Here is a 25,282-nt window from a genome sequence, read left to right on the forward strand (position 1 = left end):
CACTCACGTGTGATATGCCAATGTCCACGAAACGGGCCAGGTCTGGCACGAGACTGGCTTGCCAGATCTGGGCCACCAAGCTTGGCCCGAGGCATGGCCAGACCGGCAAAGAGCATGGCTTGCCAGGCTTGGGTCACTAAGCTTGGCCCGTGGTATGGCCAGACTGGCAAAGAGCACGGTTTGCCGGGCTTGGGCAACCACGCTTGACCCGAGGTATGGCCAGACTGGTAAAGAGCATGGCTTGCCAGGCTTGGGTCACCAAGCTTGCCCCGAGACATGGCCAGGCAGACAAGGGGCATGGTTTGCCAGGCTTGGGTCCCATATGGAACAGCATTCCAAAAATTGAATTCTCATGGGGAATGTTCCTTCACTAAATTTTTCGTCCTTTGATTCTCCTTCTTCCGAAGGTACCATTATTTCTTCTGAACATACTATTTCAGGGGAAAATATGCGTGGATATCACCGTATACCACACATTCTATGACAACAGCCCGTAAGATGGCGTGTTGAGTAGTCTGATTGTGGCAGTAGACATGAGTGTCGTGTGCGGCAATTTATTATTTTAATATTACTCTTTTACTATTGTAATATGTCTCAGAGTTCATATTCACGGGTTAAAAAATACAGACATTTTCATCAACTGAAGAAAAAAGAATCTGTAAACGTAGAAGGCGCTAAAGAAAAAACTCCGGATTACAGTGAACGCAATAATGCCGATGAGGAAGAGGTTAGTTTGCCAACAGCCAATGAAATAACTATCCGTAGTGGATCTATTGTGGATCAAATTAGTGGAGATGTCGATGTTCGACATCTCGATGATAATGCTAGTGCTTGTGGTGATAGTTGGTCGGGTGGTGATGGTGATTGTGGCTCGTATAAGCATCTTAATGATTGCATCAGTGAATCCAATAGCAGCGTTGGAGACAGGGATGAACCAATTCTTGGGGGCTCAGGTTGTGATGGTGATTCAGATGACATTGACAATGATTTCAACAAAGTATTCACTGACAGCATTGGAGACAAGAATACACAAACTCTGGACAAATTGGAACCGCGGGGAATGGAGCAAAAAATTAATCAATGGGCAGTGAAATTCAGAAGAGCTACAACAGCAGAAGCAATCGATGAATTGTTAGCCATTTTAAGAAGTGAAGGTTACACATCAATACCCAAGACTACACGGCAGCTTTTGCAAACTCCCCATTGCAGACACCTAACAACCATGAGAGGAGTTCATGAGATTCCAGGTGAATTCATTTATTTGGGAATCGCCTCGGGACTCAGAAAAATAATTTCAACTCAAATTTATCGAGAAAACGACATTTCTCTTCTGGTTCATATTGACGGTATGCAGGTATACCGGAATGCTAAGAAGGAAATTTGGCCAATTTCAATAAAAATACAGCATCCAAATTACACTACCAAACCCTTTGCTGCCGCGATTTATTGTGGGGATGGGAAACCATTATCAGCCACAGAATTCATGACTGATTTTGTTGAAGAGGCCAATGAACTCCAAGAAAATGGTTTGCGCATTGATGACAAGGTTTTTGAGGTGAAAATTGTAGCAATAGTGGCTGATTCGCCAGCTCGAGCATTCATTTGCTGCCACAAAGCTCCTGGAGCCTTCTATGCCTGTGGAAGGTGTTTCACCAAGGGCATTACAGTAGGTTGTGGAAGACGAGGAAAACGCATATATCCAGTGACCAATGCAAATTTACGCACTAAAGTATCCTACGAGACGCGAGTTCAACCAGAACATCATTATGAAGGTTCTGTGTCCCCGCTGCTCTCTTTGGATAGATTCGATCTGACAAAACAAGTGCCATTAGATTTAATGCATTTATTCTATTCTGGTAATATGAAATGGCTGCTGGATAAATGGCTAACGAGAAGTTCAGCCCAGAGGATCAAATTAGCTGATGTTCGTCGGCTTGATGGTATTATGAGGTCATTAAAAGCCGATATCCCTATTGAATTTCAAAGGAAAGAATTTGATGTGAATAATATCTCAAGATGGAAAGCATCACAATTCAAGTTTTTCCTTAATTATTGTGGTATCGTCGTGTTACAAGATTTCTTACCGAAACCTTTACGTTGTCATTTCTCATTATTTGTCTTTGCTAGCAGAATTTTAAACAGTAAGGAATTCGTTAAGGATTTGAGTGAATATGCTGGATCTCTGCTAAAAATTTGTTTCGAGACGTTACCTGATGTTTATAATGATGAAGGGGCTCAAGTTCTCAGTTGGCATAGTATCATCCACGTTGCTAATGATGCCCAATACTTTAAAATTCCTCTGAATGAGCTCTCAGCGTTTTGGGGAGAGAGTTACATTGGTTTATTTAAAAAACTCGTTCATTCTTCGATAAAACCACTCACACAAATTATCAACAGACTAACTGAGATGGAGTCTGGAGGAACCATGGTAATTAATCAGAAACACATACTGAGTGATTGGGTTATCGCGAGAAAGCCTACAACGATGATAATTGATGGGGAAATTCATTTAACATCAAATATGATCAACATCAATGGTCTAACCTTGACGACAAGTCATCCAAATAACGTGGTACTCCTAGATATTGAGAAAGTTTTCGTAATTTCACAAATTCTCGTTAAATCAGGAAAATCCAAAATTTGTGATGATCTTACTGGTATATATATTTTCGGACACCAGGAAAGTAGTAGGGAAGAGGCGTTTAGTTATCCAGACTTTTCCAGTCGAGTAGGAATATTCTACATTAAGTCCTGGGCAGCTGAAATGACATGTAAGAAGGCACACAAAATTAAACACAAATGTGCTTTATTAAATGTAACTGGACGACAATACGCCATATCCCTCCTCCACTAGAAAATAACGTAAAAATTGTTCGCATTGTGAAATGCAGTTTTTTTTTGGTAAGAGGGTATATGAATGAGGGTATATGTTTTAGTTGAACTCGTGATTAAAATTGTGGAAGAAACAAACAATTTTATGTTTTAAATCAACAATCGACATGAAAATCCGATCATCGAGGTCGTTAGAAAATTTCAATAGTGGAGTCGTTACATGCAAGTGGGACATAAATCGGTTAGATCTGGCGTCCGTGTACATAACCTTTCATAATTGCTCGTATCATCCGTTTATCGGGCTTTTTGTCTCAAATTCGGATTTCACCAACTAAGTTGACGGTAAATTACAAGAAGTGAGAATTTAATGTGAATTAAATGTGTGTTAAGTGTTTGACAGATATTTGTGATATAATCGTTTTGAAGGAATAGTGGCGCTAAAAAAGAAGCATCAGTGGGGTGATGACAAAAAACCGTTCAAAACACATGGAAATAGAAACGCAATTTTTTCTGTTAAATAATAAGCTATATGCATCATTCTGCAAAGTTATCAGTTTATATGAAACTACTCGAAAACACCAGGTTCAATTGTACGAATCGTGATTTTTTTTCATAACCTAAAATGTCGGAAACCTCACATCCATCTCGCGATCCAAAAAATCTCAGCGAACCATTCGCAGTCATCGAATTTCTCGAGAAAAACGAAAAAGGGCTACCATGCATTGATTTGGTGCCGAAAAAATGGTTTAATAGTGCAGAAGAAGACACCTGTAAATTCCCACCGACAACTGAATATCATCTACTTGACGACTACTTGGAAAAATTGCACTCGCCCAAGGACTCTTGGCAAAGTTATCCATTTTGCTTCATCACCGGAGCAGGTACAAAAATTGAAATGACTCCACTTATAACTTGATGAATTGCTCGATGGGTTCATTTCAATATTAAAGGATCATATGTTGATTGTGTTCAGCTGATTTGGATCAGGGTCGCAGAAGATTAAAAAAGGCCCAAGTAACTCTCAACTGTGAGACAACCGATGGTGAAAATGATCGAAAGGGGGGGAGGTCCGAAACTTCCTCGAAAGCAAAAATTTCAGCAAAACCCTTAACTGCATCAAAGTCTCAACTAAACAACATCTTTAGTACTAAAATCCCGATTCCACCTAGAAATCAAACTCCAAAGTCTGGTAAGTCCTGTTAATATGAAGTAAAAGTCAATTATCAACAATTATAACCACTCTTAACCCCAATTATTCATCCCCAATTTATTCAACTCTCGTATTTAACATCAAAAGACCCATCGCTCCCTAAATTGGGAATTAGATTGACCGAATTTTTGAAATCTTTTACAAAATAAATATTAATTATGTATCTGTGCAGTCATTACATGTGTATTTGTCTCGAAACATCGTTTTAAGAGAGAATCGCATTGAATGATTTTATAAGAAAATTTTTATTATGTTGTGGTCGAAAAATATTAGGTTATTTTTTTTTATTGCAATTCTTTACTCATCAAAAAATTGAGTCGCTAACAGAAATCACTACGTGCGAACAAGATAAAGTGGAAAATTTATGATTTACACTTGATATGATTGTTTATACATAAAAGCATTGGAATGTTGAGGGGACGAGAAACGTTCCATTTTTCCCCACCATCTCTTATGTAGGAAAGCATTATAATTCTGTTGTGAAGAGGTAAATCAAAGTGAACATCTACGGAAAATGGTAAAATTTTGATAGAAACCTTTTTTGTAGGAGCGATAGGTTCTACAAAAAAAATATTTTTTCAAATGCATGCATTCTTTCCCCACTTTGAAATAGCTATAAAAAACAAAGGCTGGAGACAACTTACGTTGTGTTACTACTTCACTACAAACTTGTAAAATTTCGTAGGTATACAAGCAAAACCAAAGACAAGATTTCAAAGCATTTACCAGAGTGGATCTGACTCTGAAGACGAAAATCATGATTGTCTTATAGCTAATCCTGAGGAGATTCGAGCCTCAAAGGCTCAAAATAATTCTGGCTTTTTGCAAATGTCGAGTAAATCGCGATCTGTACCAACAGGTAATAAATCAATTTTGAGGTAATATGGGACTGTAGCACGTAATTCTAAGTTCGTGTTAATTAAATGATCCGGTCAGGGATAAATCATCATTTTCAATAATTTCCAGGTGCATGTTTATCATTTAAACAGCGGTCAAGGAAGAATATTACTTTGCTTAAAGACGTCGAAACTGATGAATCTGAGAGCAATGATTCCTCCGATGGAATTCTGCAGTCACCTACAAAATCGATGGACTCAGCGAGAAATACAAGAAAAGAACTTCATTTGACACCTCCTTCACCACTAGTCCATAACGCTTCAGGTAAAATCGGCTCGGATATTCCATGACCAATCATCGGCCAAGTTCCTCCCGCATGAAAAAATTTATATTTATAAATATTTGAAAATGGTCCAATTTATATTTTGAACATTCTTTACAAAATTCGGAACTTATATAGAATTAGATTATATTATATATTTTTGGTGGGGGCTTGGGTAGTTTTTTTTTCATCTGATGCTGCTACCCATCAATTTATATCGTTTGGTCCTCCTTTAATTTCATAAGGTAACCGAAAAAGGCGTGCATCGTCTACTACACGCGCTGAAGACGGATTGAATTCGATTGTGAGCCCAGGAACTCCAAAAACTTCACGATCAATGATGGTACCCCCTGCTAAGATGCCAAAAATGCTGGGACCACAAAACCAGTTGTCATCTAGTCATTATGCTGATAATGAACGTCGAATCCTGAACTCCCTTCGAGATTACTTTGATCAGCAATTAGATGAAAAGCTCGAAAATTTAAGACGCAGGATGGCTTACGATTTAAAGCAGTCTATGAATGAGCTCAAGACCACAATCATTGGCACTAATCTAGCCCCAGCTTCTGGTCCTAGCTTGCTTGAAATACAGAAGCAGATGTCTACGCCACTACCATTTGAAATGGATGATAAGTTCCAGGAATACGAAGCGATATTGACAACGGACCCAAATCTCGTAGAAACACTGGTAATATATCTGAAATTGATCGTTTTTCTTCTTTTTTATGTAAAATCAATAAATTGGGCGGTGACACATGCACTGGGTTCGTTTTCTGGTGATGAAAAAATCTTTCATCACCGGGACTCAAGTCTACGTCACTGGAACGCTTTGGTTATAGAACCAACCCGCTGGCGATGAGCCCAAAGATGTCTTCTCATGTTCATAAATTCAAAAAAATTTCCCTTCTTTTATTTTTAGCGATTATTCATGAGAGTTTTGATAAGCAATAAAAAAGAGATGAAAATATGTGTTTCCACTATCCTATCTGCGGTTCTGAGGAAGACAGTGTCACTGCACTATTCTGGTTACGGAAAGGAAGCTGGCGGAAAGAAAAAGAAAAATTTTTATAACACTACAGTATGCAAAGTACTGATTGATGTGATAATTGAGGTAATAGGATCCAGCACTGATGAGAAGAAGATAATGTCAGAAGTAAGTACTTGGTTGTCACGTTCTGGCGATCGAGAGGGTGGGCGTAAGGAACGACAACGCGGGTCAAGTCATCATAACGAGAATAATTCAGTTTGTTCCTTTGATACCAATCGATAATACTTCATTTTTCCGGGATAAATGGAATTGTAAAATCACTGTGTTAATATGACTCCATTAGTTCATTTTCGTAATTGTATTAGTTGTGATATTCTTGATAAAAGGTACGATTAATAGGAAAAGTTTATATTATCAATATATTTTTATCGCGAGGCGTTTCATTGGGCAGAATATATATTAATATATGAATATTGTTTAGTATTCGGCTGTCATTGAAGTATTAATTATATTTATTATATTTCTCCTGGCGAGGTCGGAAATCCAGAAGATGGAAATAACAATTGGAAAATGTGATGTATCTTAGCATAATAAAGTATTTTCTATGTCATTTCCTCATAAGTTAGATCACGGGAATAAATATCCGTTGTTGGTTCAGGGATTAAATATTATGTCCAAAAGTTTAAAGGGAAAAATAATAAGTGGATTTTTAATTTTTAAGAAAAATTCTAATGAAAGTAATTTCAGCCATTGAGAGCTGTTTTCAGTATTTGGTGATTCAAGTCAAATAATATTTATAAGGTTGAAGTTTCACAATCGGACTGCGTCCATATTCCCCAAAGATTTCAAATTTAAGGGTTGAAATTAATTAGTTATATGTAATCCTATCCAAGACTTTTTTATATTTCTAAGTTTGTTTGAAAGAGTGAATATAATAAGCAATATTATATAGAACTAGCACACAATCAATGCAACTAAATATCATTCTGTGTTCCGGAGTTGCAGATGGAGAAAACATTATTGTAAAAAAAGGACGTCTTTCCGAGATGAAAAAATAATTCTTATCAGGATAATTCGTATCAGCAATTGTCTATGGATATAAGAATTAATTCTTATCATCCATAGCGGAATAAATTATCCATAATATTGCTATTATAATGACTGTTTTCATGCTTGAATTGAAGCACGATAATTTATCAATTCTAAACTACTAATTTAAAAAATAACATTGGTGCGTTATTTTGTTGGATATTTTGTTAATACAATCTTCGAATTCTGAAGACTGACTGCTAATATTATTAGATTGTAAGAGAGAGTTTATTAAGACTTAATATGGTATGTCGTATTAAATTTCGGATTCAAATGATCTACGTAGATTATTTATTTTAAAAGCGGATGAAAATAATCCACAAAAGATTTTTCTACAATTTATACCTGCAATCATTTTTTTGAGTTTTCATATTCTGTTCGCGGAAAAATCTCATAGTTGTGATTATCTTTCATGAAAATTGGAGATACAAACACTGCATATCTTTAACTGTTCAACCAAAATCGGATGAAAACATGTACTATGTCGATAGGAGGAAAAAAGTTTTTGATTGGCTGAGTTTTTTTGTCAATAGATTTAATAAATTTAAATATAAGTTTTGTCACATAATAAAACTGTTTTCTGTATAATGTTGAAGGTAATAAATACATGTCTGCTTATCAGATATACCGTTCATATATTTATTGGTGATTCTGAACCCAATACAGGCAACGGTTGGAGCCTGGCCACAGCTCTGGTCGTAAATCTGGGCCAATTTCGGGCCGAATGGTCAGCCCAGAATGCGGCCAAAGTTCGGCAATAGGTCTGGGCCAATTTCGGGCCGAATGGTAAGCCCAGAGTGCGGCCAAAGTTCGGCAACAGGCCTGGGCCAATTTCGGGCCGAATGGTAAGCCCAGAGTGCGGCCAAAGTACGGCGACCGAAGTCTGGCCAAAGTTCGGTCCCAGGCCTGGCCCCGTGTTATCATCCCAGGGTCTAGCCAAGTTCGGCGCGAGTTTGGCTGGAGCCCGGGTGCCGAGCTACGGCAGCTCGGCGGCCGTGCTTGTACCAAGGTTGGCCCATTCGTTTTTTCCTACCTGGGATGTAGTCAATCACATTAATTTTCGGATTTTTTAAAGCGAGGGCTATGGAAAGTGCGCCTATTATCACTGATCTGTTATTCTGATTTTTGATCAGACCCACTGATGCAATTGTGATATCGGGGATACCATAATGGCACTTCTGACCGAGAACAAGGGTGACTGCTGCGAATCAACTGTACGTCAGAATGGCCATCCGCCGGGGAAAACTGAGGAGATACCGATGGTCTCACCGAATGACAACAACAATGAGGTGCATTTAAATTTTATTATTACAGTTTTACTGTATAAAACAATAATTGATAATGTACAGAAACGATAAACGTATCCTAAAAAATTTTTTCCAATCATTTCGGAAAGTTGTGCATAACTTCATTTATTAATACAATTTTTTTCTGAGAAAAAAAAATAAATCAATAAATAAAAATTAAATGAATAAATAAATGAAATAAATTAATTTATTTCATTGGAAATTTTTCGACATGAACTTTTCCAGTAGATGATATGAAAATTAGGAAAAACCAGGACAATTAACTCACGAGTTTTTTGGATTTTTTAAAATTTTTCTGTTAATTTTTTTCTTAATGAGATAATCAATTAATTATTTTTAGTGATTTTTGCAAATCCATTGGTTTAATATTATTATTCAGGTTGAAGTCGAGATGATCGTCCCTCCAGACGGTGGGTGGGGTTGGGTGATCGTCGCCGCGTCCTTCATGTGTAATCTCATCGTTGACGGAATCATCTTCAGCTTCGGGGTATTCCTCCCCCACATAAGCAGAGATTTGAATATCTCAGAGCCCAGCGTCGCCCTCGTCGGGTCTCTGCAGACGGGATTTTATCTGATGGCAGGTACGTCCAACAGCCGAATTTTATTATTGTCGGGTAAAACCCGATTATCATCGAGTAAATCACCAGCTTTCGCTTCAACCACTGGGACCTGAGTTGAGTTGTTTTATGATAAATTTAAAAAATCCGCATCGCGAGCTCAAGTAGATCAGCAAACACTTCGTATCTGGACTTGAAACAGAATGACAGCTGATGAGAGCTCAGATTTGTCCTATCAATATTTATCAATTATTTACAATCTTCCGGAGAGTTAGGGTTCACAATCACTGGTGTGCTCAACGATAAGATCCCCACAGGGACAAGTTGAGTGGTTGTCAAGTGGAATTCCTTTCTTGGTATTTTGCACCCCACGTGAGGGGAATTTGTGATGAGAATAAATTCCCCTTTGGAAAAATTTCAGTGCTAGCATTGAAAATTTTATTGAGGAAAATGGGGATTTTCCTGGTATTTCCTTCGAAGTGGTAAATTAATTACATAAATTGATAAATTTTATATCAATTACATGCGATAAAATGAAATTATTTATTATCACAATCGAGAAAAAAAATCCCAAATTGAAATTCCAGCGTTCACCACAGGAATAAATAATATCAGAGAATAATCCTGAATTAATTACAAAAAGTTGATGAAATCAATTTTTTAAAAAATAATTGTTTATATGGTCTCTGTGATTTTTAGATATTTTTCATCCCCCACAGAGATAAGGGAGATAACCGAGAAAATTTCGAATTGATAAATTTTGGAATTTCCAGGGCCCTTCGTCTCAGCTCTGGCTAACAGATACGGATTTCGTTTGGTGGCGATGGTGGGAAGTGTCATAAGCTGTGTAGCTTTCATTCTCTCCAGCTACTGCTCTTCCGTTGAACTACTCTGCATAACTTACGGATTGATAGGTGAGCCTCAATGGAAGAAACGACTGATAATGAAGAAAATGAAAGAGACATTGCGAAATTCTCATTAGATGTTTCGCAAGTCTCCCACTAACAGTAACTTGTAACATTATTGATAAGATAAACGGACAACTGTAACACAGTGATTTTTAATAAGTATCGTATAAATGTTTTTATTTACCATTATTTAAAATACTAAACACACAATTACGCATTAGGGGGCGTTGGCGGTGGTCTGATTTACGTACCAGCCGTGATAACAACTGGATTTTATTTTGAAAGATGGCGAGCTCTTGCTACCGGCATTGCTGTTTGTGGCTCTGGCATTGGGGCCTTTGTACTTGCACCCATTAGTAGTATGTTGATTGACAATTTTGGCTGGAGAACAGCTATGCAAATTCAATCTGGTAATCATCCTCATAATTAAAATATTATCACATGAAGAGATATTTTTATCTGATTTATCCCAAATTTTTTTTGCAGAAAACATTTTTCTCTAAAAATTTCAAATTTGCTCTCTCGGAATTGTCAATTGATTACAATTTACGTTTAATTGAATAGTAATCAATTTGACCCTTCAACAGTCAACAATTTTTTAAATTAAATTTTTCGATTCCATTCTAGTTCCAAAAATTGAAAAAAAAAACGGGATAAATGGCGACAAAAATATTTCTCATGCCATTAATGATGCAAATGATTCGCAAAATATCATTAAAATTTATTTATCCAGCAATGTTACTGAATTGCGCTGTCTTTGGTTCGCTCTTCCGACCCCTTCGTCCCAAGAGAATAAAAGTAAAACAGTCCGAAGTAGCTCCAGAAGCCGTTGTCCCCGAGGTAAAAACTTCCCTCTTGAAAAATGGAGTCTCCACCACATCCCTCCACGGCAGCCAATTAATCGCCGTTGGTTGGCGATTCGGAACGAATAATAACGCTGAATATCCAACAGCTGCCGAAGCGATTGGAAGTATTCCCAATCTTATCAAGTGAGCAGTGAAAAAATTCCAATCCTATTTTTACAATACCTCCAACTCAATCATGTATTTAACATTTTAATTGTTGAAATGATTATAGGTCAGCGGACTCGTTGCACAACAGACTCAGTGAGAATGAAAAACCCCTGACAACAACTGAAAAAAGATTGTCTGCTCCGATTTATCCCGAAATGGACGTTATAATTTCCGATGAGATAAAGTCCACTGAAGAGGAAAACAATTTGCTCTCGGGTGACCTAGAAAGGCTCAATGGACGAATACCTACAGTGAGTACATTAGATTTTATTTATGATAAAGTTTATTTGCAATGAAAATAATCGATAACAAAAAATTCCACGATAAGGTCATTACACCTTCGATTACTCTTGTCACACTCGTTATTAGAAACGCAACAGTCGTGGGTTTTATCTCTGCGATATTGTCTATTGAACAGGATTGGAATTTGGCTCGAGTCCACCTCGTCGACGAATTAAGTCAAATTAATGTTAAAATGAATATCGATTTTTTAATTCCATTTAATTTCGAGGGAGAGAAAAATTCGATAAAAATCGCAAAACAATCCCATTCGAATAATTCATCAATTTATTTTGTAAAGTCAGAATGGAACTTGAGTTGCTCTCGTAATAATTTAAATAATCCAATAGGAACAAACATATGTAGAGGAACATTTTTCTGTCTGTAATTCTTGTTCTTTTCTACTCATTAGTATAGACAAAAGTCAATGGCATTAACGCAGTGTTGAGCATCACCAAACACTAAATATAAAAAATTTCTGAAGCCACTTCTGCTAATTACAGGTGCGGAGACACACGATAAGTGGCCGCAGAGATCAGAACGGAAGTGAATGCTCTTTACGAAAAGCTGGAAAGCGACATTCAATTTCCAAAGACCCCCAGCGACCGTTCTACAGGGATGATATATTCTACGGGGGTTCGCTGGCCAGATTGCCCCATTACAAGTCTCAAGTAAGATTACCACTCAACTAATTATCACAGAGTAGACAAACTGATGAAAATCACCTCTCACCTGTGGAATTTCTGTGTAAACTCGTGCGTTTTATGTCTCTAATTTTCTTTCTACGTGCAGATGTCATCCGTGGGGTATCACATGTCGGTGACACGACTGCCGACAGCTACAGACGTCGAGGAAGAGGAGAGTGGAAATTGTTACTTGTGTCCGGAGAGTGTGAGGAGAATCCTCACAACTATGTTGGACATAAATTTGTTAGGAAGCCCGTCTTTCCTCATTCTAGCAATCAGTGGGGGTCTCACCATGATGGGTTTCTATACCCCCTTCATGTTCCTTCCAGGTACCCAAAATAGCAATAATAAAAATTAAATAAATAAATAAAAAAGAATCTTTCAGAAAAGTGGAGACGAAATTCGAAAAATTCCATTTTTTTTCTGTTCCAATTTGCAAATAAATCCAACGATTGTTTTTTGTTAATGAAGAGAATTAATTAATTATAATGACTCGATGATTTATCTGCAATTACAGGTCGCGCTGAATCAATGGACCTCAAGGATTCCGCAACGTTTCTCGTATCGGTGATTGGTATTGCAAATACTGTGGGTCGTGTGATTTGTGGACTTGTCAGTAGTCTTCCTGGTATGGATACACTCCTCATTAACAATGTATTCATAAGTATCAGTGGTATACTTACTATTTGCTCTGGTCTCAGTTACTCGAAAGAGTATCAGTACTTTTACGCCGCAGCCTTTGGATTCAGTATATGTGAGTGATTAATTACCTGTTTGTACTAGTTATTCACATTTTTTTTCATTCTATTGTTTGTTTCATTTCTAGCTGTATTTGCTGCACTTAGATCGATCCTTGTGGTGGATCTCATGGGGCTAGAAAAATTGACGAATGCATTTGGACTTATTCTACTGTTCCAGGGCATTGCTGCGAGTGTTGGTGCACCTTTAACCGGTAAATAATTTAGACAACTGATGAATCAATGAATAACAATAAGTTATCTTTGAGGGCATAAATTTCCAAAAGCTCTGGACAAGTCTTTGCATTATTAACATTTGATTTTTATTAATTTATCAGGTGCAGTAAAAGTCGCTACTGATAGTTTTGATGTTGCATTTTACGTCTCGGGAGCTCTGATTCTCCTCTCCGCAATAATCTGCTATCCGTTAAAGTGGATAAACGAGTGGGAAAAACGTAAGAACGAACCTGCGTTAACGAATCCCTGAGCCCTTGGGCCCTATTATCCGTGGAAAAAAAAATTCCAAGGCAAGACTGCCGTGTCACATCGCAAAAGTGAATATTACGAATGACCGGGTTTAACAAAACCACAAGTTCTTCAAGTTGAAAGACTGTTCATTAAAACTAACGAACGAGTGAATCAACTTTTCAGAAGTGAATCTGTGAGAGAACGAGAATGACACCTGCATTTTCAGATAATGAAACTGAGGGACAAAGTGAACCTCGTTGTGTGAGAACAGTAATTGAGGTATTTTGTAAATTATATAAATATTAGGAGGTCCATTTATGGATATTCAAAGGCACGTCTTTTAAATTTTAAAAATTCTGGTTAAATTTATCTCAGTTATCTTCAGGAAAGTTGGACCAAATTTCGGACACAAATGAATTTTTTATTAGAATTGAATTCATTTAGAGATGATTCAATGATATGCCAATTATCAGGTGCACCATTTGAACAATTACTCTTTTGATTTTAATCTCTTAAAAATCAAGGGCTGTGATGTTCGCTGTTTACAATAAAGTTGAGAATTAAAACGGTTATTGAAATATTGATAATCGCTCAACGTAAAAATATTTCTCTTTAATTTTTGAGAGTTGATGTCAATTCCAATGTATTTCAAAACATTATTTGATTATAGTTGTCTGATTATTCACCCAAATTCTCGAAAAACAGAGAATTTCTCATTTTTTATAACAGAGTGAATGTCAATAAAAATCGGTATTCTCAAATGAAAAAAAACTGAAGAACAAACTGAACCTCGTGACGTCAGACTAGACCAGAGGTACTGTAAAATATATAAATAATATGAATCATATCGATCCTTCAAGATCGCTCGATAAATGTAGATATTTTTATTATTCGACGAATAATTGTTTTTTTTTGAATAATTTATGCATAAGGACATTGTGCAAACTGTCACATCACATTATTACTCGCCACGAGTCCTTGAATCCTTTAGCATTGAAATTGGATTTTTTTCTTTATCGGCGAATCGTGTGATATTCCTATTAGTCATTTTTTTAATTAATTCTGTACCTCAAATGTTGGAATGTACAACCTAAATAATGTGTTCTCGCTGAAAGACAAAGAACTTCCACAAGTGCCAAGTAATATTTTCTTTATCTACGGTACACATTAGCTGTTAGGAACGGAATTTCAATAGTGCCTCGAGTAATCATTAAAAGTCATGAAACAATTGAACATATATTTACTGAATTTATCAAGAAGTTGTGATAGTACAAAAGACGAACGAGAAATGGTAATTATGCAATCACGTGAGGCGGCATGTTCTTAAAGTTCAATTTATTATCATCGATGAAATTTTCCGTTCGATTTGTATATTTGTACGCCTTCGATAACTCTGGCCTCATACATATAGGTATTGGCCTTCATACATCTTGATATATATTTTCTCAGTGAATTGATTGAACTTGTGAGTGGATTTGTACTGTGACATATCGAATTATTATTTCCGTATGAGGAAATAACAAATTTTTATGTTGCAATTGACGCTATTTATATCTTTAAGAGCGGCATTAGAACAGCAAAATTAAGCTGAGTTTGACATGTATTATCCTCACGATATGACAGCGATTAAAAAATAATGTCACGAGTAATTGACATCACTGATATGAGATTCCAAACCTAGTGCCTTATTTTGCTCATTTCGAAATGTATAAAGATAACTCATTCCTTATCCATTTTTTGTAAATATATGTAATTAATAGGGGACGTGAATGAATATTGTTTATTCTTTCCCCGAATGGCTGTACAGAGGGAAATTGATTAACAAAATTTTGGACAACTTTTTTGGCTGAAATGGGCTGAAACTTCACCTGAAATTCCGAAAAGTTTTATCATTTTTTCAGAAGCGAGGAATTTGATTTTTCCAGTATTCCTATCGGAATTGTTATAAAAAATTTGTCTCCGTGTAGTAAAAGGGCGAATTGTGTTCAGGTGAATGATAATTTTTATGGTGTGTTGAAAAAAATATTACAGTGTTTTTATTGAAGAAGAATTCCTAGATTTAAATACAAATTATTCCGTTGAAATGTATTTTAGACGCATATTTTAAAATTACTGGTGTAAAAGAAAAATTTTATCGAGAGAATTTGTGGCCAAAAAATATGGAAAATTTATTTTGAAAAAAATAGGTTGTAATTTAATGCTCTATTCTCATTCCTTATTGATTTGTAAATATATACAATTAATACTAAATCGAACGATTTGTTGTGTTTTTTCCTAATGACAATGACAGAAGGGAAAAATATGAATCGAGGGGGGATTTCCAAGAATTGTAGTATTTCAATTAAAAAAAAATGAATAAGTTTTTAGAAAAGCTATTAGATCCCCATTCCTTATAAATTAACTAAAAAATATAAATGAAACAGTGACTATATTTAAAAACCCAGTTGAAGATTCCACTGAATCCTCTATTCTCTCGGTGAAACAGCAAATAAATAATCCAATTCCCATCGATAATTAAATCTCCCTAATTAAGACACCCCTAACAATCTCTTAATAATCATCTCTGCGAATGACTCGACGAATGAAAAAACTGTGTCATGAAGAATTCCACTTCTGCCTAGAAAATTGCCTGCGAGGTGAGATACCTGCTCGAAATACTGACTCTGCAGATACATTGCGACATGGTGAGAGCGGGGTGGAAAGGTACACCAGGGAGGGGGTTGAAAATTGCAACGCGACGCGCTGCGGCGCACAGTGCAAGTGAGAAGGAAATATAAATTTACCTTGAGCATCTGGTGCATCATCTCTCTTTCGGTGAAAATCTCACAGCCTCCCCAGTTTGGCGGCTGGCAGTCCAGTGGAGACCAAAACCGGGATACTGGATGGTATCCTGGTTTCGCATTGAAATTTTTCATCCCCTTCCTATTTTTATTAAAACCGCCCCTTCACCTGTGTTAAAAAAAATTAAATCAATTAAACGACATTAAAAAATATCTTAATAAATTTGTTTTCATTTTATTTTTCCGACTGTCGATGAACTAACGAATTATAATTATATGCAGAATTTCGGCTCTCGGGGGAGGGAAAAAAACACCGGCTCGAGTGGCGATCGGAATTCATCCGCTGATGATCGACATTGATTCATCGATCGACGAGCCTTCGAATGCTGTCTATTTTCGGATGTAATCATAAGTGACTGGGTTTATGCGACTTGCGGCCAAGTTCCTAATTGGTCGGACATCGGTTGACAAATGCTGGTGACCATTTTCCGGATATTGTCACGGGGGTATGCTGAGGGTGGACGAGGGCCCGATTGTCGCACGTGAAGTATTTTGATTTATTCATGACGAGATCTAACGTGGTGTGACGATATTCAGAATAATGACGAGTGGACAGAAGAGTTTATATGCGGATCAGAGGTACAGCTACACCGCCTGCCCGCTCAATGACACGAGTGAGTAATTATTAAGTCGAGTAGAAAGTAGAGTAGAAGTTTGTGAATTTCAGGGGAAAAATGTGTTCCCTGGCGCGAGAAAATCTGTTCCCTCGTCAGTTTAACATTTATTTCGAGTTGTTGATGAGGGAATGATGTGCGATATTTAATGGGGAAATTCAGGAGCAATTTTTGGAGAAAAATTCAGTAAAAATCACCGGAAAAATGGGAACGGTAAATTTTGTTGAATATTGTTCTTCGCGAATGAAAAATTGTGATGTGAGATTGAAATCGTCGGAGACACCAGCGAAATTATGTCTGGTTCCCACGAAAATCGAGAAATTTTGCAGCTCCAAAGGGAGAAATAACTCACGATAAATCGGAATTTTTTTTTGTTAAATTTGATTTCTTCGGGAAAAATATTTGTAATTCGTGTGAATATTTCCGTAATTTTCAATGAATCTTTTTTTTATATCGAGTCACATTTCCAACGATCGTGATCCAAGGGAATAATTGAGATTTAAATGTAGTGGAAAAATCGTAAAGCGAAAAAATAGGACTTCAGCCAACTGGAACGCAGTTGATGGTCTCCGAAATCATAAAAAAATTACAACTTTTTAATGTTGTCATAATCGTATGTAAATTGATAGATAGGGTCACCGGGGTTGTTGTCAAGAACTTGCACCCTCGAGCAATAGAAAAATGTCCCACCCCCATTCCGCATTTTTAGAGGAATTCCTTGAAGAAAGGGAATTTATAAATATCTAGGGTTCAAACAATTCCCACAAAACCGTAACGTGGAAAATAGTATTCAATGTCTATGTTAAACACCTTGAAAATATTTATAAATTCCTCGCACCTAGTCACATCTATAATTAAATAAATTTATCTTTAGTTCCGAAACTCCTGCCAGAAGAACGTCTCTAGTGGAAATTGCGAGGGAGCAGATGTGAGTGAATCGCGGTGAAATCAAGTCGTTGAGTTTTCGGGCTTCGAGACATTTCGGCATTTCTGTCTCTCGTATTCCAAAAGCAAATAGATCGTAAATGTCATAAAGTGCTACGACAACTGTTGACATTCCCGGTGAATAGATGGATTGAGTATATTTGTTCTAATGCGGCCTAGAATAATCGTGTCAGCCGTTGATAACTCGAAAAACGGTGGTGCAAATTGACAGTATTTATGTCATCACATGAGATGCTGATTCCTCGACCAATAGTATCACCAGCTTTTTAATTTCTATTCTTATCATTCCGAAGTTATTGGTCGGTACAAGTTCTGAAGGTAAAAGAGCGCGATTCCATTGATTTTCTGTCGAAATTCTGTTGATTTTTAAATCCCACTTGTTTTCTCGGGAATTTAAACAGAAATAAACAAATGGATTTATTGTTTGAAGAATTTTTTATGTTGATGTTAAAAAATGTACGAGGATGATAGATAATCACAGCAAAAAAAAAATAAATTCCAAAAATTTGTTGAAATTTTAGAAGAATTATGAAAGAACCGATTTTCAATAGAAAATCAATGGATTCGCCCATCGAATGCGCTGTCGTTCTCCTGAAGTTTTCGTACGTGAATCGTCTCTTGAGGAATCACCGGGTCTTTTATGACTGGTCCTTGAGGCTGAAGGGCTTGGGGCGTGCCAACTTCCAGCTCTTATGTGAAGTTGAGGAGATAATAGCGTATTTATCTGAAGATAATACCTGACTTGCAAATAGATTCAACATTGATTTCCTGAATTTACCTCTGGACTTCCTGAAACCTGAAGAACAATTAAACATTTCATTAATTAAAAACATAACTGAATCACTCCAAACTGGAAATTTCCCCTCAAAATTCAGCTATTGCCTAAAGTTTTAAAACAATTTTATTATCGTGTAAAGCTGAATAATAAAATGTTCAAATGAATCAGCTGTTCTGGGAATAAAAATGATTATTTAATTTATGTAATAATAATCCCGTAAAAGTTTAGTCTTCAATTCTCAAATTTTGTAATTTATTCCACTCGTTCCATTATTTAAAAAGTCTGTCAAATATTTTCCGGAGACACTGAAAAATGATTTTTTTCTCTCCTGTTTCCCCTCGACTTTTTACCCTTCGTTTCCATCCCCTCAATTTAAATTTAAAAGGAACTAAAATTCTCGAATATTTCCCTCTTCGTATAAACTCCTCGGCCCCCCTTCGTCCCTCGAGATTTCACTGACTTTTCCCCTAGCCACATTAAGCCAACTCCACCCCCGACAAATATCCCACCTGAATCGCGTGTCGCTGGTCAGACATAAGAGTAACCGCAGTAGTGCGGGGGTGACACTCGCCCAGAGCTGGCGCTTTTCACGAGGCGCAAAAGCTCAAAAAAAAAAAATTGTGTTCGATTATAAATCCGCGGACAATTTTCCCCCCAAAATTCGCGGAGAATTTTCCCCCCAAAATTCCGCGAAAGCCGTACACATTCCCGTCTCCTAATCCCCTTTACTACAAAATTACGATTAACAATCGGAGTGTTCAATTCAAATCGTCGAGCGCAGCCTTGTCAAGTCTCGTCACGGTCGTGAATTATTGACGATTCCCATCGACCGTGTCAGTGGTAAAATCGAATTTGCCCATCATCGATACCAACTCACCCCCTTCCTTCGACCCTTCGCCACCCCAATAGTGACCTTGGCCCGTAATCGTAACCTCGACGCACCGTCGTACAAGTAAACTCCACCTGGATATTTTTTATTTAAATATCCAAAAATAAATCCGGAAGTTGTTGAACGAAAAAATTATTGAAATAATCGTGAGGTATATTATTTTTCATCAACCCCTTCCTCCCCCTCTGGCTGTTATTCTCGTGCTTATAAAAAATTCCCATTGTAGCCCACTCAACAGTGGTTACAAAGATATGAATCTCGTGACGAAGGCAATTCACGATCACAAGATCAATCGTGAGTGGATTTATATTGCTATTAATGTCCCCGTGTTCTAGTCGTCCACAGTTGCTCTAGAGTAAATTCGAAGGTTGCTTAAAAGTTGGCACGCTCAGCCTTGTGTTATTTTTCACAAAAACAATGCATCATAATTACCATTACGAGCAGAACTACAAAATTGTTCTGAAAGGGCTTTTTATTATTATTTGTCCTTGTGACCGTCTCGTTGTTATCGTTGAAAAGTGAAATGTCGAAGATAATCACTCGTTGAAGATGATGAACAATGCCAGTGTATGAGAGAATACCCCAGTGGTAGTGGACCCTCGATAAATTATGTGTTCGTTCAGTGTGTTGAATGTTATCAATTATTTTCCTCAAATTATCACAAAAAAACTGCCTAAAAATATCATCAAGGGGGATCTATAACTTGACGAATATGAATCCACCGCACATCTAGCATTTTATTTGTTTTGTTAAATATTTTTATTATTGTGCTCGAAACTATTACATGTAAAGAAAAAAAAAACCAGAATCATGAATCTTATGTTTCGTAAAAACTTTGGGGCGGAAAAACCGAGTTCAGGCGAAACACGGACAGGCATCTGTGGCTCATACGTATCTAGTGGTGTCACTAGTGGAACAGGTGCTGTTACGGGTCAGGGTGCAGCGCGTTTAGGTTTACGTCCAAGTCTTCCTGGGGTTGGTGGCCGTGGGCCCATAAGACGTAGCCGTGAATTTGGTTATTATCCGATGGAAGAGCATCCGACTCATGCATACCGCACTCATCTCTTCCTATCACCACCTGCAGGTGTTGCTGTTGAGGAGAATAATGAGAGGATTGGGCCAGTGCCAAGGAGAAATTCTGGGCCTCATGTCATCAAGTGGGGTGGTACCAATGCCAATGCTGCTAATTTGGCTAATAACAATGTTAAACGGAAGAATGGAAGTACACAGAAGGATCCATCCGAGCCAGCAACACCAACTACTACTTCCAGACAGGTCAATTGTTTTTATTACAATTGTTTATTGCTTTAGCTGGCGAGTGATTTATTGTAGTGCAGTCGTGCAGTTACATAGCTGTTAAATTACTAATTTCCATGCCAAAATAATCGCAATTGCACGATCTGGGGCTCATAAATTCGTCAAAATAATTTTGTAGCGAACAGAAAACTCATAAGAATCGTTTTTTACTGTTGAACGGTTTTTTATAAATATCTCGAGATTTAGGGAAGTTAGGAAAATTTTTATTACAACCTTTATTGTGGAGCGAATTGAGTACAACAATTAATGTCTAACAAAAATTTCGCTACCTCTCTTAGATTCGGATATATCGCTCAAAAACTCGATTCAGAAATAGGTCGATTCATCTCATTTTTCCACTTCGCTACTAAATTATGCCATGATATTGATATTAATAATAAAAATAGTATTATTTCCCCCTAATTTCGAAGAATCAAAAATATTAATGTAATTCACTTGTCGCTTATATTTTTCATTTTGTTATCATCGACTCAGCGAGACCTACCCCACAATCTTTATCATGTGTCCAAGTTTCTCGCATGTCGGAAGCCATTCCCCACTTCCCGTTTCGAACCATCAGTTTAAATCTATCCAGCATATATTGTCGAGGAAAAACTGAGCAGATACATAAACACGAGGAAATATTCCATATGGTACCTGGCTATCGTGATCTTGCGGCCGAAGAATTTTCCTGTTATTCACGTTGACAGTGACATTAAGGCCGAGGACGTAGTTTTAACGTAAGGTCATGTAGTAGTCGTGCATTCTATCGATTAACAACAAAAACACCCGTTCATACATGCATGCATACATTTACAGTATTTTCTCGGGGGCTTTTGCACGACCTAACGACTCCATGTGGGCTTTAATACTGCAAACGATTTCCTGATGCCCGATCACACCGACAGATACACCACAAACATTTTTATTCTCTCGGCTTCGAAGGGTACTTTAAACATTTACATAAACAGCAACGAGTGTCTGAGGATCTGCAAAAGTCGTTGAAATAACAAACTATTAGCTTAACAAATTATCCAGCTCCTGAAAAAGTTATTGGAATCAATTAATTGAATTCTCTCACGTTTGATGAGAAAAATTCCACCCCCCCAATGCATTGAAAATTACAACCCCCAGGGAAATCAGGCATAATATTGATCTGCTCGATGGAGAAGACATCTCACCAATACAAACCCCATTCACCACTGAATAAACTTGGCAGCTATTTGACATTTGTTCCCCACGAACGAACAATAAAATATCCGAGAAAACATTGGACGATATCATGAATACGTGAGAACGAACGTGGGTGATTTTTTTTCATTACAGGTGTCATTTAGTGGGAACAGAACAGCAGGAATCTATACACCACTGGTTGTATCCGGTAGCAGTCCACCCCGGGGTGAGCCAATATCCCTCGCGACCCTGGATCGCGATTGTTTCATCATTCCCCTTGCCTCCCTCGAGCGTTTTCTTCCAGCTGGTGTGCCGGTGAGTCGAGGAATTATTTTAAAAACAATGGATTGTCATAAGTGGGGTAAAACGGACACTTTCTACTTACTGTCGAGGATATCCACTTGTATTTCATGATTCAGTAAAAACCGCGCTATCGACCCAATTATTTTCAGCCATCAAAGCGGCGATTAAATGATGAAATACGAGGTTGGAAGAATCAGGAATCTTTAACGTCATTAAAATTATCTCTCGCCTTCAAAATGTTTTTTTTATAAATTTTCTTCAAGAGGAAATTAATTTTTTTGGAAAATTCTGCAATGGAACCAATTTAATATTATCAACAATCGATTCTTACAATTGAAAATGACTTGTTTATCTTAATAAATATTCGTCTTTCCTGCCGACGATTGTTTATTCGTTATGTTAATTATTTAAGCATGCACCGATTGCGGATAAAAAACGCGCAGGCAGTCCTCTCTCCGTCCTAGAGGTGGAGGACCCGAAGCAATGTGTATTGGCCCACTTTATGACACCACTGGAGCCTCTGGACCCAATCGTTGAATCACCACTGGCTCGACCGTTGGTTCTCCAGAGGGACGCAGCTGCCGAATTGATCGCCGAAATCGCACCCTCGGCTTCGCAGAGTATATTGTTGACCAATATGGAGAGGAACGGTAACGAAACGATCTAATTGATTGATTGATTCCTTTGATAACGAATTAATTCGCTAACGACAGTTGATACGCATTTTCAATGTTTTTCCAGCGGAATTTCCATTCATAACTTATTACTTGATAAACAAGCACAGCACGGATCCAGCGGACTTCTATCAAGAGGTCCAGTGTGCAGCCCTCAGGAAGTTTGATCCACGTGACTTGCGCTATGCAGCCAGTCACACACTAGACCTCTTCAACGAGGTGGCGACGATAGCACGGCCACCCCTCGAGCCACCGGGTGGTAGACCACCAATTCCGTCCACCGGTTACATCGTATCAATTTTCAAAGTCTTCGAGGGGGACGATGGCCTCAAGTTCGAGCAGAATTGGCTGTATTGGACAGGTACATAAAATTTTATCGAGACAAGTTCTCAGGAATTTATGACTTGGAAATTACCCAACGTACGAGATCCCAGGGTGAGAGAAGAAAACCTTGTGCCAAGAATTTTGATGGTTTTTCGAAAGATTTCCTATTTCGAAACAAGTTGGTAAACAAATTCAAGGGGTTTCACGGCTAAAATATTTTATAACTCACATTGAAACGCATTAAACTAATTAATACAATTTTATTATGATATGAAAAATAGAATTCTTATCATTAAAAAATTGTCCTCGTCTTCAAGACAAAATTTGGAGGCAAAAAAATATTTTGCCCTTCAAAATACTCAACTTGAAATTGTTGTTAAATTCTTACTATTTTAAGACATGTATCATAATGATGATAATTAATTTTGATTTTTTTTCTCATGTGCCCAGGGGCTCGAATGATCTATCGTTACCTCCCCAAATCCGTTGGCCTGAAACGCATAACTCTGCACAAATCGATGTCCCAAGGGGATAAAATGTATCTTCTGATTTGCGAGTGTTCGCAGCTGCAGGATAATCTATCCGCAGCGGCGATTCTCTTACCAGCACTACGTGCACGACTCTGCGGCTACACCGGGCTCTATCGACCATCAGTATGCTTTTGACTTATCGACAAACCATTCGATTAATTCCGGGGAATATCGTGGATCAGGGGATTGTTTGATTAATCAATTGATTGAATGACTTGAGGAGATGATGAGACAAAAATATTTTTAAAATCTCTTTCGCTACATAGCGCTGTTTTATATTTGTACTCAAGATGATCAAATTGTGCAATGAAAACGTCACGTTTTAACGTACATTTTTAATAAATGCGATTTAATAGGAGTAACATATCATGTGTTTGATGAGCTGTGATACAATCGAAAATTCATGGATATCACGCGGAGGATAAAATATTATTTAAGGACATGATTTTGTTTTTTCTCAGAAATCATCGATTAGAATAAATAATTTGCCGTTGAACGATCGAATGTAGATATTGCGCACATAGAGTGATTTTTCTGCCCGTTTGAATGCTTTTGAGAAGGGATGAGCGCTATTTCGTAGATTTGATGCCGAAAAGTGAAATTTTAATACTTTCGTGGTCAGTGATGGGCAAATTGAGATTTACTGAATCCTAAGGACTAAATGATATTTATCCATTTGAGGAAAATTCAATTTTTCCATGTTCCAGAAAAATTCGCTTTTTTTACATAAATCTAATTAAATGTTTTGATGATTATCATTACGTAGTTATTATTATTTTGGGTATTTCGAACCATGTGATCAGCCATTGGATGCAGCCACACGGAGAGAAATGGTCAGGAAAATTCCGTGAGTCATAGTTGATTCAGTAATTGCAAATTCACATCGGAAAATTATCAATTAAAAATTTATTAATCTACTTAGTAGTGTCCATCACTGTTCACGGTTATCTAGGAGAATTTTATCAGTGATTTATAGGGTATACGATAGGTAAGATTTCTAAAGTCAGCGGTATAAATTAAATTTATCGACGAGTTATACTAGAGTAATTTGACATTTTTAGTACAAAAGGAAGAGAAAGATGATTTTGAATAATTAAGATTTAATTAAGCTTGTTGCATAAGACAATAGATTATTGCGCCGGCGCAATATCTTCTCTCAACTAACAAAAACGAAAATTGTAGATACAAAAATTTTTATCGTACAGTAACGAGCGAATAGGAAGAAGAAAGCTGAACAGACAAGCGATGAAATTATGGCATTACATCGTATACATTGACCATTGAACAAGAGTCCTGAAAGAAATATATTATCTCAAGAGCCTTGAAAAATTTTCTGTGATTCAAAAGTGGGTATCAACGATTTGATATTCACAATATTATTATATAATAAATGATTAAAATAAAATAATCAACAGACAAACTGTGATTGTATGTTCGTAACATATACATTTGTGAAACACATCCATTGTCATTGGTAAATTAATTTTCAGTTTATTTTGTCAATTGAAGGATGTTCGGAAATGAAGATGAAGATGTGGTACATCGATAAATATCAAAATTTATTCCTCAAATTCTATGGCTTTTATGGAGAATTCAATGAGTGTAATGTAAATAAAGAACATGACGCAATAAAATTCACATTTTACCATGTGCAGGTGTCTTCTTTGATTGGTCATCCTCTTT

At 37.1% G+C, this 25,282-nt stretch overlaps 3 protein-coding genes across 13 annotated transcripts in view; all 3 read left to right on the forward strand.

Annotated features, from left to right (window-relative positions):
* LOC135169834 (monocarboxylate transporter 14) overlaps nucleotides 1–15,483 on the forward strand; it is a 27,445-nt gene extending 11,962 nt beyond the window's left edge. For all 5 annotated transcript variants that reach the window (XM_064135193.1, XM_064135192.1, XM_064135194.1 and 2 more), the window contains exons 2-12: nucleotides 8,412–8,567; nucleotides 8,965–9,166; nucleotides 9,916–10,056; nucleotides 10,272–10,460; nucleotides 10,784–11,039; nucleotides 11,128–11,314; nucleotides 11,846–12,013; nucleotides 12,135–12,357; nucleotides 12,546–12,782; nucleotides 12,855–12,980; nucleotides 13,104–15,483. In XM_064135193.1, the coding sequence (XP_063991263.1) occupies nucleotides 8,448–8,567; nucleotides 8,965–9,166; nucleotides 9,916–10,056; nucleotides 10,272–10,460; nucleotides 10,784–11,039; nucleotides 11,128–11,314; nucleotides 11,846–12,013; nucleotides 12,135–12,357; nucleotides 12,546–12,782; nucleotides 12,855–12,980; nucleotides 13,104–13,252 (1,998 nt within the window). In that variant the 5' untranslated portion in view covers nucleotides 8,412–8,447 and the 3' untranslated portion in view covers nucleotides 13,253–15,483. The remainder of the gene's footprint in view (nucleotides 1–8,411; nucleotides 8,568–8,964; nucleotides 9,167–9,915; nucleotides 10,057–10,271; nucleotides 10,461–10,783; nucleotides 11,040–11,127; nucleotides 11,315–11,845; nucleotides 12,014–12,134; nucleotides 12,358–12,545; nucleotides 12,783–12,854; nucleotides 12,981–13,103) is intronic.
* LOC135169837 (uncharacterized) lies at nucleotides 3,455–8,317 on the forward strand. The gene is made up of 6 exons (XM_064135201.1): nucleotides 3,455–3,713; nucleotides 3,806–4,021; nucleotides 4,728–4,901; nucleotides 5,009–5,203; nucleotides 5,447–5,889; nucleotides 6,121–8,317. Exons 1-6 carry the CDS (start codon nucleotides 3,455–3,457, stop codon nucleotides 6,469–6,471), a joined length of 1,638 nt encoding a protein of 545 aa, XP_063991271.1. The 3' UTR covers nucleotides 6,472–8,317.
* Nucleotides 15,484–15,635: 152 nt separating the features above from the next.
* On the forward strand, nucleotides 15,636–25,249 carry LOC135169842 (uncharacterized protein). 7 transcript variants are annotated; one of them, XM_064135217.1, is made up of 7 exons: nucleotides 15,636–16,687; nucleotides 20,159–20,314; nucleotides 20,384–20,574; nucleotides 21,922–22,083; nucleotides 22,484–22,721; nucleotides 22,813–23,106; nucleotides 23,520–25,249. In XM_064135217.1, exons 1-7 carry the CDS (start codon nucleotides 16,615–16,617, stop codon nucleotides 23,732–23,734), a joined length of 1,329 nt encoding a protein of 442 aa, XP_063991287.1. In that variant the 5' UTR covers nucleotides 15,636–16,614; the 3' UTR covers nucleotides 23,735–25,249. The 7 variants fall into 7 exon arrangements, with proteins under 7 accessions (XP_063991287.1, XP_063991284.1, XP_063991288.1 ...); XM_064135216.1 differs by lacking the exon at nucleotides 15,636–16,687 and adding exons at nucleotides 18,154–19,450; nucleotides 19,526–19,593 and having other exon boundaries at nucleotides 20,159–20,574; XM_064135220.1 differs by lacking the exons at nucleotides 15,636–16,687; nucleotides 20,159–20,314 and adding exons at nucleotides 18,154–19,450; nucleotides 19,526–19,593.
* Nucleotides 25,250–25,282: the final 33 nt, after the last annotated feature.

The sequence above is a fragment of the Diachasmimorpha longicaudata genome, chromosome 15 (genome assembly GCF_034640455.1).
Source record: "Diachasmimorpha longicaudata isolate KC_UGA_2023 chromosome 15, iyDiaLong2, whole genome shotgun sequence".
Taxonomy (NCBI): domain Eukaryota; kingdom Metazoa; phylum Arthropoda; class Insecta; order Hymenoptera; family Braconidae; genus Diachasmimorpha; species Diachasmimorpha longicaudata.

Excerpts from the sequence above, each read along its gene's own strand:
- LOC135169837 (XM_064135201.1), top strand. The coding sequence starts at position 3,455 with ATGTCGGAAACCTCACATCCATCTCGCGATCCAAAAAATCTCAGCGAA. Across the intron at positions 4,022-4,727 it reads AAATCAAACTCCAAAGTCTG|GTATACAAGCAAAACCAAAG; the intron begins GTAAGTCCTGTT and ends AAAATTTCGTAG. Across the intron at positions 4,902-5,008 it reads ATCGCGATCTGTACCAACAG|GTGCATGTTTATCATTTAAA; the intron begins GTAATAAATCAA and ends AATAATTTCCAG.
- LOC135169842 (XM_064135214.1), top strand. The coding sequence starts at position 16,615 with ATGACGAGTGGACAGAAGAGTTTATATGCGGATCAGAGGTACAGCTAC. Across the intron at positions 22,084-22,483 it reads TTCTTCCAGCTGGTGTGCCG|CATGCACCGATTGCGGATAA; the intron begins GTGAGTCGAGGA and ends TAATTATTTAAG. Across the intron at positions 23,107-23,519 it reads GAATTGGCTGTATTGGACAG|GGGCTCGAATGATCTATCGT; the intron begins GTACATAAAATT and ends TCATGTGCCCAG.